This window comes from Nicotiana sylvestris, chromosome 2 (assembly GCF_000393655.2).
Source record: "Nicotiana sylvestris chromosome 2, ASM39365v2, whole genome shotgun sequence".
Taxonomy (NCBI): Eukaryota; Viridiplantae; Streptophyta; class Magnoliopsida; order Solanales; family Solanaceae; genus Nicotiana; species Nicotiana sylvestris.
In genome coordinates this window covers 5,597,371-5,611,222 of record NC_091058.1, presented here as the reverse complement: position 1 = coordinate 5,611,222, position 13,852 = coordinate 5,597,371, and the positions used below count along the sequence as shown (strand labels likewise).

The following is a 13,852-nucleotide window of genomic DNA, read 5'->3' as shown; positions in this document are numbered from 1 at the left end:
GTTAGTGGTGCGTGTCTGTACATTAATCCAATTGCAGGCTAGTTAGCTACGAGCATTAAAAACAAATTAAAGGGAATCTTATTTAATTTAACATGCATCTCTTACCAATTTTTTCCTGTTTTGAACACAGACTGCCAAATTCTTTATGCTCAATTAATACCTCAACAGTTTATTAACAGATAAAGACTAATAAACATTTTGGAGAGTACGGAGCTTATATACTGCAGTGCTTGCCATGATTGTTAATCAATAAGACTTTGTTCCGTTGTGTTTTTAGGATCTAAATTTAAGGGTGTGTTTGGTATAACGAAAAATATTTTTCGTGAAAAATGTTTTCCAAAAAAATATTTTCTTGAAAAATGTTTTCCTTCCTACCAATCATTTTGTATCGAAATGTCATTTCGAAATGGTGGGGATCGATTTCAAAAACTGACAAAATTTGGGCTTATTGTAGATTTTGGTGCATTTAAGGTCAACGTACGAGTATCTTTATCCGTTTAATTCCTTTTAGCAATACTTTAATTGAGGCTTTGTTTGCGTTGGAATCCATATAGTAATAATCTAAGATTATTTAGGAACCATGGGCGGATATAGTATATTACTTAGGGATTCAACTAAATCGATAATTTTTTATGCGAAGTAAAATTTTATATGTAAAAATTGGTTTAAATTGTAAAAATAGTAGATATGAATCTATAACTTTAACAATATAATAAGTTCAATATGCTAAAACCTTATTAAAAGTTAAGTTCATAGAGTTTAAATACCGGATCCGCCTAATGGGAACTTCAAATTTTCTCCAAATCATTCATTAAAGAGTCATGTTGTAATGAAACTTAACTCTTGAAAACGTAAAACATGATAAAGAACAACATGCAATACATACATTTAGAATGTAATTGAATAACGTAATATGAGCATAAAATAAAATATATGCTGGGTCATCCAGTGTGTGTATATATATATATATATATATATATATATATATATATATATATATATAAAACGCGCTGTCATTTTATTCTTTGGAAACTAACACGACAACACGTAGGCATCAGCATGCACGTGCAGAGTTTTATTTATTCTGATATTGATATAACTTAATGAAAGGCTATTTCAAGAGTTCAAGTATGTAGAGGAGACACATATATATTATAAATAAAAAAAGTAAAAATTAAAAATTAAAGGATCAGAACATTATTTTAATTTGTTTTGTGTTTAGTAATTAAGCGCAGACCATGCATGCACACATCAGTATTTATGCACGTATAATTTAAAGCTATATATTAGCAGTATCGATTTATAAGTATATTAATGCACTTAAGAATTTATTTAGAGCAACTTAGGCTAAAAGTTATTTTGTGCCTGGCTGATTAAAGACTGAATTACTAGTACAAAATCTCATCTTAGTTAGCCCCTATAAATATAAGTCCAACTAACATTAGTTCCTCGTCAAAATCCCACATCTAAAAACCACCTTATCTCTCTCTTCTCTCCTTTATATTTTCCTCTTTTCCCACTCTCATAAAAAAAATGGATAATAAAAGAACATGCAATTCTCACGATGTTGAAGTTAGGAAAGGTCCTTGGACTATGGAAGAAGATTTGATTCTCATCAATTATATAGCTAATCATGGTGAAGGTGTTTGGAATTCCCTTGCTCGATCTGCTGGTAATTAATTAACTAGGACTAACTCTTTTTTTTTTTTTTTAATTAAAATGAACCCTAAATACCGTTTCGTCTTGTATACTTGTTCTTCCTCTCTTTTATTTCTTCCTTTTATTAAAAAAAATAATAATTCTTACATGAGAGATCAGCGTAAGGGAACGGGAAAGAATAGTGTGAATCAGACACAAATCAAGGATTTAAAATTTATAGACTTTAACAACGGTCTCAAGTTAATCTACAATAATAACTGAGTTTACAATCAAATATTTTTAGTGAACTTTTTAATTAGTATATATAAAGAATATAGACAAAAATTAATGAGTTCACGTGAATCTATATATTGTACCGTGTAAATTGAACCTACACCTAGTATGTGGCAAGAAAACTCCCTCCCACTACTATATATACCACTAAACCATAACCTTAGTAGTTCCGAATTTTTATTTTTTTAGTTTATATATATTAAATGTTTTTTTCTTTTACTGTGGTAGGTCTGAAGCGTACCGGAAAAAGTTGTAGACTCCGGTGGCTAAACTATCTCCGGCCGGATGTTCGGAGGGGAAATATTACACCTGAAGAACAGCTCTTGATTATGGAACTGCATGCCAAATGGGGAAACAGGTGAGTTATTAATTAATAAATTTACTTCTAGTATTTTGATTATTACATCAAGTGAAATATATAGTTGGAATTTTTTTTTTATAAAAAAAATGGTGTAATTTTCTTCTTCAAGTTTTTGATTCTCCCATATGAGTGTCTTTTGTGTTGAGTGGACAAAGATAAATTTTCCAAAATTGGTTCTGAACTCGTAGCCTAAAATCTCTTAAGTCCATAACCTGTTCATAGAACTAGATTTGGCATGTGAGAGAGTGAGGAAGAATTTGCAACGTGCGAGATGTAACCAAGATTTGTTTATTGAATTTTTTATTTATTTATACGAGTATATATAGTATGAAAAAGAATATATGTATAATTCCTGACCGACTTAATTATTAAATTATTACTCATACAACGTGTAAAAGTTGTGTTCAAAGATTTTATTCTACGGAAGCAACTCCGTACATCGATCTTCTAATATTTTCTATTTTTGGGAAGATTTGAATTACTTTTCGTCAACCATTTTTGGGTTTACGGCTTGATTTGACAGTCTGAAATTCTTTAAGATTAATCACGTAAAGGGTATTCCGTCCAAGTTGATTAATTAACATGAAAGTACAAAACGATGTCACTTCTACAGTAATTACATTAATTTATTATGCTTTACAATATACATAGAAAAATATTATGATTAATTACAAACTCATTTGGCCACCATAATTAGTAAACAAGGACAGGGATTCAGCCTTGCATTATAGCAGGATATGACACATGGATTTCACTTAATACTTATATACTCCCTCCGTTTCAATTTATGTGAACCAATTTGGCTGGGTACGGAGTTTAAGGAAAGAAAGAAGAGTTTTGAACTTGTGGTGTAAAATGAAGCACATATATTTTGTGTGGCTATAAATCATTGCATAAAGGTAAATTGTTTCCAAATAGGGAAAGAGATCATTCTTGTTTGCACGGACTAAAAAAGAAATAGGTTCACATAAATTGACACGGAGGGAGTACATATTTTTACACTATCAGTATATTTTAACGTTGTTATCTTATGTTTCTGATTACCAACCCTACTTTTTAATGTATAATTATCTATAATTATTCTTTTATAATGTTACTAAGTTAGTTAAAACCATGAGATATTGTGAACGAGCTGAGCCAAAAGAATAGAAGTAATTTCCATCTAAAGAAGAACCCATTGAATTGAATCACATGCTAAGGCCTTTGATCTATCAGTTGAAAGATCGAAGCAGAAGCTCTTCTCCAATTTGCTTTGATTGAAGCAGACAGCTACCTTATTCTTTTGGCTTTTTATGAAGACAAGGCCCCCCTCTTCCTACCCTAGGTTTTTACAGTCGGAGTTTAAGTTATATACACGTGGTATAAAATTTGTTACCTCTATTGTAGTACTCCTTCCGTTTCATTTTAGATGAGGTAATTTGACTCGACACAGAGTTTAAAGGATAAAAAGAAAACTTTTGAAACTTGTGATCTTAAAAGCTTAAGCGGTAAAAACTTTGTGGGACCATGACATTTGTGTAGTTATAAAAACTTATCATTAAGGGTAAAATGAGAGTTTAAAGTTGAACTATTTCCAATTATATAAATGTGTCATTCTTTTTAAAACGGACTAATAAGGAAAGTTTGTTATCCAAATTGAAACAGAAGAATTAGAAAACGCCCCCCGCAATAACTTTATTCTCTATCGCGATTCCCGCGGACCAATTTTTGATGTCTCTGTCGCTGACGTTCGTCAAGCAGGTTGCTGGCTCTTTTTTTTTGGTTTCCCACCCTGTGTTCGGCACTCGCATTGGAGCCCGACTATATTCGGATTCGCACCGGGTAAGGCCCCATTCGGAGGGTAGCGCTCCCTATCAAGGATTTTTCCATACCCAGAGCTCGAACTCGAGACCTCTGGTTAAGGGAGGAGCATCCCTATCCACTGCACCACATCCTTTGGCGGTGGTTGCTGACTCTTATCGTAAAGTATTCTGTTGAACAACCCTTTATCCTTCTGGAGGCATTGGAGAATGTAGGAATTAGGAAATGAGTTATTAGTTGGAAGTTAGGGTTTTTGTGGCTTTCCCTAGTTTCAAAGTCATTTTGACAGTTGAGTTTCCTTTATATAAGAAATGGAGGCAAAAACAGACTTGAATTCAGCCACAAATTAAACGTGACTGAAAAACACTTATATCAATATGGAATTACTAGTGCTCTACTTTCCAGTCGAGAATTTGGTACATTATCGCATCCGCAGCCATAATGCTATAAATAATTACCAGAAGGTGCAATATATATATATATATAAAAGTCTCATGTTAAAGAGTAAAGACATTATCTGTGGTCAAAGAATATTATAATAATTATCTAGACTAGACTAGATAGTGATCAGTATACAAGTTGGTAGACGATTGTTAGCAGAACAAATTAAAGAAAATACACTTCATTAGAAGGATTTAAGTTATACCACTAATTTACATGTGTAAATATTTTTCACACTAATAATATAATTAATTTAACCTATACGATAGCAGGTTATCATTTTTACCAGGTTATCAACTACGTAATGTTTATCATAGAGATTTATCTGTAATTACCTTATAATGTTGTGACTTGATTGTGCTTTATATACGTTAGTGCAAAGAATTTAAACTAATCATTTTGAACAGGTGGTCAAAAATTGCAAAGCATTTGCCAGGAAGAACAGATAACGAGATAAAGAACTACTGGAGGACAAGGATTCAAAAGCACATTAAACAAGCAGATGAAGGCATGAATATTAGACCATCATCAAATTCTGAGAACAACCATCATCAACAAGCAAGCACAAGCCAAGTTTCTACTGAAAATAATACCATTGAAACCTACTCTCCATCATCTTACAATGGAAATAATATGGGCACAACTAATTTTCAGGCCAATTTTCCAGCTGAAACAAATGAAAATATTTGGAGCATGGAGGACCTTTGGTCCATGCAATTGCTTAATGATGCAACCAACTAATATATAGCTATATATGTAAAGCATTAAAAATTCCGAATCATATTCCCATGTCTCTCCTGCTTCATGAGTCACTGTGTAATACAACTATCAAACTTATGAGTTTAACTTTTATGCATTAATTAACAGTATTGTAAATAGATACACAATCAAGTTACTTAAGTACATGGTAATTACAGGTAAATTTCTATGATAAGAATTACTCCCTTTTTTGTAACTTGATAAAAATGATGCGCAACTAATTTGCTATCATATGTTAAACTATACATTAATATTGTAAAATATCTTCACAGTATTGTGTATCAACCATGCAAGAGGGGAATTCTAGAAGTAGGGAAAATGTAATTAATTAAGGGAAATGGCGGTGATCAGTTAATCCATTAAATCATGAACACTTGGAAAAGAGTTTAGTTCCTTTTTTTTTTTTCCTTCTAATTATATTATTATTATGGATAGTTTTTCCTAAAAGAAACATGCAATAATCATGTTTGTCTTATAGCCTGTTTGGTCAAGTTTCGAAAATCAGCTTATTTTGGGAAGTATTTTTTTCAAAAGTACTTTTGGTGAGAATTAGTTTGTATTTGGCTAATTAATTTGAAAAGTACTTCTGAGCAGCAATTAGTATTTACCCAAGCTTTTAAAAAGTGTTTCTAAGTATATTTTTCTCAAAAGTGTTTCTGGGGAGAAGCTACTTTTTTCTGCTTCTCCAAAATTGTTTCTCTTTTTTTCTTCCAAAAGTTTGGCCAAACACTTCAACTTTGAAATAAAAAACACTTTTTTTTTTTTTGAAAAAGCTAGGCCAATACAGGCTATAAAAAAAGTGCTTTTAGGTTTGAAAAAGTTGGGCCAAACAGGCTATTAATCTGCCTCTAAATCGAAAATGTGGTAATCACTTGACGAATAATATGCAAGCTCAGCAACTACTTATCTAAGCTAATTACTTTTAGTGATTGGAAAATTCGTTTTGAAAAAGACACCACTTTGATTAATTATATTAGAGTACTGAAATATGTATTATCATACATCAAAATGAAATTAGTAATAATAAATTGAAAAATAAACAAAAAATGGACGGGGAAAAGGCCATATAGACTAAATTACAAAAAGTGAAATACGTTACCTAGAGTAAGATTTTCGTACAGTATGAATATATAAATTAAATTCAACGTAAATCATTCAAAATTACTAATATGTACGGGCTGCCAACATATACCGAACTGAATTCACTCGAAATGGACGTGTGGAAAGGCAATATAGCTATTTTGAGAAATTTCAATCTTTGGCTTTCCACAATTAACTACATTTGTGCATGGATTTGCATGGATGAAGTCCGACGTGAGCCTAACTTTTAAGTATTTAGAAGGAAGTCTTCACATGGTCTCTATCAGTTCACATCCAACTTTCATAACATGTTGCTTCATCATTTTGATTAGTAAGTAATCAGGGCCAAATTGGTTCGGCTGGACTCAATAGCTTTAATTCTAATATTTCTGTATTGCTATTAAAAAGGTCACTAAATATATACAAAAATTAAATTAAGAACCCAAACGAAACCCCTAAACGCATTATCTTGCAATTTAAAACTCAAAAAGTTTAAATCTCGACTTCGCCTCTAAATTTGCATGCCCTATTAATCAAAAGTACTTGATATTTTGTTATAACTTTTTTTACGCGTAACTAATGTACTAATGGAAACAACAACCCACTTAGGCACTTCAAAGACTTACACAAACTTGATGTTTAGCCTCATACTTATTTAGGAAGGATCTTTCACGTCATTTGTCGTTTTATGTAGCATAAGTTGATCATTGTTGGACCATTGTCTTGATTCATTAATTGTTTAATTTCTTTTTCCATTATTGTCGTATAGTCCATACATCTATATCTATCTATCTATCTATACTATATTAAAAGCACGAAGGCCCTTAGCGAAATGTCGTTCGCCTTTTTTACCCTTTAAAATTGAAGTTCACACTAAACAAAATAGTCATTTAATTATTCTCCTAATATTTAGTTCTTGAAATTGACTAAAATTTTTGTTATTAAATTATTTTCCATTGAACACTAGGCAGGAAACCCTAAAATTTAGGACTTTAAAGTCAATTAAAACTTTACTTAACTTAAATATTTTTCTTATTTGAATTATATATGTCACATAATTATAATTCTTACATGTTGCTTTCATGGATATATATTCTGTGAAAAAAGTAAATAACGTGTGTTTTAAATAAAATTAAAGTAAATAACTGATCCATCAATTTTATGCCTAATATTTAAAAAGGCACGTAAGAAATAGTGCATTTAAGTCATAGTTTTGATTTTAAAAAAATGAAAACATTAATGATAATTCATATTAAGGTGACATGAATTTAGACTTTAAAAAGCAATTGTGACATTCTATTTTCTTTTAACAATAAGGACGTAGAATTTGAAATATACTTATAAGTTTTGTCCATTTTTATTGTCTAAATATTAAGAAATAATCAAATGATAATTTTTTTAAATGTGACATTATTTTAAATGGTAGAATAAGTTAATCAATATATATTTTGTACACAAAAATAGGAATATAAAAAGAACATATATATGTAATTGGTCGCGGGTAAAAGTACTTTAGAAAGAAATTTTAGGTAAAATAAGATAATAATTGAGCAAAAAAAATAATATAAAAATTGTTAATAATAATCGAGTTCGGATGCCTATATGATTATTAAGTTATTAATAGAATAAGGTTACAGCTTTAGCAGTACCGTAAAATGAGTAAAGATAAACAAAAATTAATTGTTGGTAAACTATCTTACATAAAGTTTTTTACATGAAATATACATGCAATGTACGTACCCAAGTCCTCAAGTAAAGTTGAATGATTTTTTTACCTTTCAATCAAACGCTACTCCTATAACCTTTTTTGTATAATAAAGCAAGCAAGCAAGAGAAACTACTGAAGGAAGAACTATTAGACTAGATCAAACTCCTAAGGAAGAACTACTCTTAATTTTATATAATAACATAAACATATTTTTGAATATTATTTATTTTATTTATAAAATTTTATTTTTCATTAAAAAGAGGGACACGCGCAACGCGTGTATGCTAAAACTAGTACTATATTAAAAGCACGAAGGCCCTTAGCGAAATGTCGTTCGCCTTTTACACCCTTAAAAAATAAAGTTCATACTAGACAAAATTGTCATTTGATAATTTTTCCTAAAATTTAAGATTTTATATTAACTAAAATTATTGTTATTATATATTTCCTTATATAATTAATGTAAAAGCTCCTAATATTTAGGATTTAAAAAAATAAATTTTGCAAGCGTATACTACATATTTAAGGAAGATTACTAACTATATTGAAATATCTAAAAAACATTTGGGAACTTTTATAAGTGTGACATGCAAAAACATACACGTTTAATAAATTTAGTTTATATAACCGAAACAAAGTGTACATGCATATTTTTTATATTGGTTAAAATCTCAAATTATAATTTTCTATTTAATAGTTGTTTACTAATGTTTGATTATGGGTTTGTACTCCAACACTATATCCTACATTAGAATTTTGCAGCTAAATAATACTCTAACAACGTAGATAATTTAACTTATTTTGAGTACATTAACAATATAAATAATGTTTAAGCAAATTTAACTTATATCATAATGATATAATGACTAAATTATATCATTTATTTCTTTCTAGAAATAAATTTTGTTGGATTTTAGTATTACTAATCTAATAAAATTCTTTATATATTAATTATATCTAACAATATATGGAGTATCTTATTATTTTTCGCATTTTCAATTTGAATTCAATAAGATTAACATGAAATTTATATTAGGTACTTTGAGCAAATAGAATTTATTTCTTTAAGGCTATGAGAATATAGTATATTTTACATGATACTTGAATACAAGTCAACATATTATTCTCTATTTGAGCTATTAAAGCAAATGCACAACTCATATATCGAAGTTATGTAAAGGCATTAGAATACAATTGCGTGATATAATTTTTTTTCTTTATTAAGTTGGCTAAAAATGATCAATAGTCTTTATTAAGCTTGTACATTTTAATTTTTTTTCTTATTTTATAACTCATCACATAGTTTGATAATCTTTGTATAATTTTCAAATTTTATATTCATTGATATGGATAACACGCGCAATGCGCGTACTTTAAAGCTAGTTATTCAAGAATTGGCTGGCTGTTAGAAGATGAATTTGATTAGCATATATACTTTCCACAATGCATATAGTCCCCCTAATTACACTCCCAAGTATTTTAAAAAAGAAATTCTTAGAGTTTTCTTTGTTAAAGGTATAATAAATTAATTACAGTTGCTCTTGATCTTCAATAATTTAAATTTTTAATTGAAATAGTCACACAAATCAAAAATATATATGATACCAGAGAAGAGCAGGTAATTAAAAGTGATTATATATTCGAATCTCACTACTACATAAAAAGGATTTTCGTGTGTTTGGCCTATCAAAAGCTTTAAGCTTCCCGATAAGATGTTCACATATTTCAACGTTCTTCATTTAGGAAAGAAGAGGGCAAACAAGGGCAGCCGGGTGCACTAAGCTCCCGCTATGTGCGGGGTCAAAAGAAGGGCCAGACCACAATGGTCTATTGTACGCAGTCTTACCCTACATTTTTGCAAGAGGCTGTTTCCACGGCTTGAACCCGTGACCTCCTAGTCACATGGTAGCAACTTTACAAGTTACGTCAAGGCTCCTCTTAGAAAAGAAGAGGCAAAGTGGAAAAAGAAAGAGAATTCAAAATCACAGCTAAACTATTCATTGAAAGAAGACAGTTTGAATGAGAAGAAAACATGGAAAAGTTACGAAACTTGGTAGGTCTTACCACAGAAAATGAAAGAGGAATATTGTTGTGAGCTTTCACAGTACGAAGATCATACGAAATAAACTCCCCACAAATTTGGTCCACTTGTTGTATTTCATCACATGTTTCAAGTGTAAAATGTGAAGCAATAAAAGATAACTTCCCACGTGAATGATATAAATCACATGCTGGGTCAGCCATGGTACTCTTATCGTTCAAAGAAAAGTTTAATTTTATGAACAGACAATATAAAATAATTTTTTATTATCACATCATATAAAAAATAATTATGTGTACGTAACTATTCAATATGAATAAGATTAGTATTAGTAACTTGACAGTAAGACATAACTTGGCATAACGAGTAAAACAAATTTCGCGATACACCAAACATATACCCCGGATTTACCGTCTGCAATTATATTTTCAGAAAATTATTATTTGTAGCCATAATTGAATTTTATAGCAAATTCACGTATAGTGTTGAAACAAGAGATCAATTATTTTGAATCGAAATAAAAGAGCAACAAAGTCTTGTAACTCAGTTGGTTAGAGCAACCGCTTAGTAAGCGTGTATTGGTAACAATTAAACAGTAGCTACGAATGATAATTAGACAACTTATAATTACGTATGGTAGTTAATTCCTCCATATTACTCCTATCAGCTTTTCTAGCTCACTTCCCCAGCCCACTTACTACTGTTTCCTCACCAAACCAAAAGCCCAGCTATGGTCCAGACGGTTCAACAAGCACCAGTAAGCAGACCTTTCAAAGAAATTACAGGTTAACTCTGAAAAATAAGACACTTTGATGTTGACTGACTTCATTCGTAAACACCTTCAACAAAAGGGCAACATCCCTTCTTTAATTTTCACAAAAAGTCAACCTGCAGACATCTTCATTATAGCACTGGACATAGCTATATATTTCCTTTTAATGGTCATGTTGGAAATTTCTAAATTCGTAAACTTTAATATAAATCTGATGAAGAGCGATTTATTATCAAGTGGTTGCCCATCTTCACCAAGCAGATTTAATCTATATATATATATATATATTAAAGCAAGAAAGTTACTATATATAATTGACAGTATGGTTAAGTGATGTTTAGCTTAAAGCATATATATTTCTATGTATATTGCCTCGTATTTTACTTTTGTTTCGTGAATTTGGGATGTTAAATGTGTTGATTTATGTTAATTTGATGTGTTTTTATGTGGAATGATTCGGGAGCAATTGGGGGCGAAACGCACAAGATTTGAGCCGCGGGAAACTTGCGAATTTGGGCGCCACCTGTGGCGCCCAGCCCTACCTGTGGCGCCAAAAACAGTAGCTAAAAATAATGGAGCGCCCTGGTGGGCGCCTGGCGCCGAGCTGGGCGCCGGTGACGTGATTTTGTCCAATTTCGTCCGGGACAAGGTTTATTCGGCCCTAGACCTACCCAACACGTATAAAAGCAAGACTAAACTTATTTATTTATTTATTTTTTTTTTTTTTTGAGGGGAGGACGCCACTTTTGAGGATATCTAACATACTTTGAAGGAGAATTTACGTGGAGGTACACACCACGCTTGAAGGAGGCTTCTAACTAGGCTTCTAACTAGTTTTTCTTCTCTTCTCTTCTTTTAATCTCATAGTTTATTAGTTCTAGAGTTTTGGGTGCTACATGAACGTTGTAGTTTGAAGCTTGAATTGTTCTTATTATTTTATCATATTGGTTTATTTATTCAATCTTGCGCTTAATTATTTGATTGTTTGATCACCAATTGAATACTATCTACGAATCTAGGATTGAACTCGGGAGAGGGAATTCTAGATTGCATATAAGATTGAGTAGAGCAAGATCTTAACTCTGAGAGGGAACGGATTTGCGATTAGGATAGGAATATACCTAATCGTCTTGCTTGGTTATTATACGGGAATTATAAATGCGTTCTTGTTAATTCTAATTCCATAGGAATATAGGCGTTAGATTAGCTTGAATAGGCGGGTTGTACTTCGGGAGAAGGCTAAGAGCAATATTAACCATGTCAACCAATAAACCAGATAAATTAATTAGACGATTTAAGTGGAAAACTCAATGGGATTGTTAGCTAACCCATAGCTCTAGAATATTCACTCACATTTAATTCGTCTTTATAATTCGCCAATTTGTTTTCTTTAACCTCTTAGTTTGTTACTTTAGATTAATTTTAGTTAAATATTCATACTTTAGAATTCGCTTGAATAGATTAATTGTTTGGTTTAATTTAGTTGATAGCTAATCACAAGTCCCTGTGGGTACGATATCTGGACTTACAATCCTATATTACTTATCGACCACGTATATTTGCGTGTGCATTTGGTAGCAACATTAAGCCAAGTGGCAAACTAATAAATGTCAATAGTATATGGTAACTTTGTTCTATATTTGACTATTTTAGTTAAATACAAATATAATATAATATAATATAATATAATATAATATAATTATATATATATATATATATATATATATATATATATATATATATATATATATATATATACGGAATTTGAATTAAAAGATTATTTTGAATTTATATATTAGGTTCTAAAATTCGAATTTAAATTAAAAATAAAATTTATCTTTTCTTATCATGTTATCATACTTAATTCGGTTAATGATCATATGCAATCATGTTAGGAACTTTTCTTATTTCTTCTAATTATTTAAATACTACTTCGCCTCTAGCAAAAAAAAAACTACTCCATATAACTATAAAACTCTTTCACATTTAAAATCCTATAAGTATAGTTCTTTCAAACGATGTAGCTAGATTCAATAAAACGAAATTCTTTTAAAATAAATGTAATATATAGGGTACACGTCTATGTTTATCTAAATAACAAAAAAGAGTTTACAAAACCAAATAAAAATTTACTTACATATATAATAAAGTAAATTCATGCTGGAGAAAGAAACATCACAAAATCAGTCAATATTTAAAAAAAAAAGTTGTTTCTTTTTTTCTTCATGAAGATATTTGTTTGAAGAGTCAATTTGCATAAATGGACATCAAACGAATAGCAAAACTTTGGCTATACAATTGCTATCGTTAATTTCAATTTAGCACATTTAAGAAATTAAAGGATACAAGCTGAAACCCCCTTCATTTAGGTGTAGTCAAGCCAATATTGCAAGAGTATAATATTTTTTTCGTTGAAGAATATCAGTTTTGAATCATTAGATTATGTGAAAGCCTTTTTTTTTTCAAACTCAACAAGAGAGATATTGGTTTCTAATTGATAGTTTCTATAGCGACTTTAAGTGTACCAAAGAGTATATATAAAAAAAAATTGGTATGACGTGAACTATCTTTTAAAAAAAATGTAAGCAAATTATTTTGAAAAAAACTCTTTACTTTTTTTAATTCAAAGGTAATAAAAACATAAGGTATATTTTAACATTAGTAGAGAGTTTTAAAATTATTATAATAGAAATTATATCATGAATAAACTCAAAAAATCGAAATCGTATGGAATATTTACATAATATCCGGGCATATTTATTGTTTACTTTTTATAGCTAATATAAATAGATGATATACCGACAACACACGATTATACACATATTATATATGGATTATATATGGATTATATATAAATTACACATCATTTAATTTTTTATATATATATATATATAAAGCAAGAAAGTTACCATATATAATTGACATTATGGTTAAACCAAGTGGCAAGCTAATAAATGT

The 13,852-nt window shown here is 30.0% G+C and overlaps 1 protein-coding gene across 1 annotated transcript; it reads left to right on the top strand.

Annotated features, from left to right (window-relative positions):
• The first annotated feature begins 1,452 nt into the window (after positions 1 to 1,452).
• Positions 1,453 to 5,394, top strand: LOC104232455 (MYB-like transcription factor EOBI). The gene is made up of 3 exons (XM_009785668.2): positions 1,453 to 1,672; positions 2,161 to 2,290; positions 4,942 to 5,394. Exons 1-3 carry the CDS (start codon positions 1,534 to 1,536, stop codon positions 5,273 to 5,275), a joined length of 603 nt encoding a protein of 200 aa, XP_009783970.2. The 5' UTR covers positions 1,453 to 1,533; the 3' UTR covers positions 5,276 to 5,394.
• Positions 5,395 to 13,852: the final 8,458 nt, after the last annotated feature.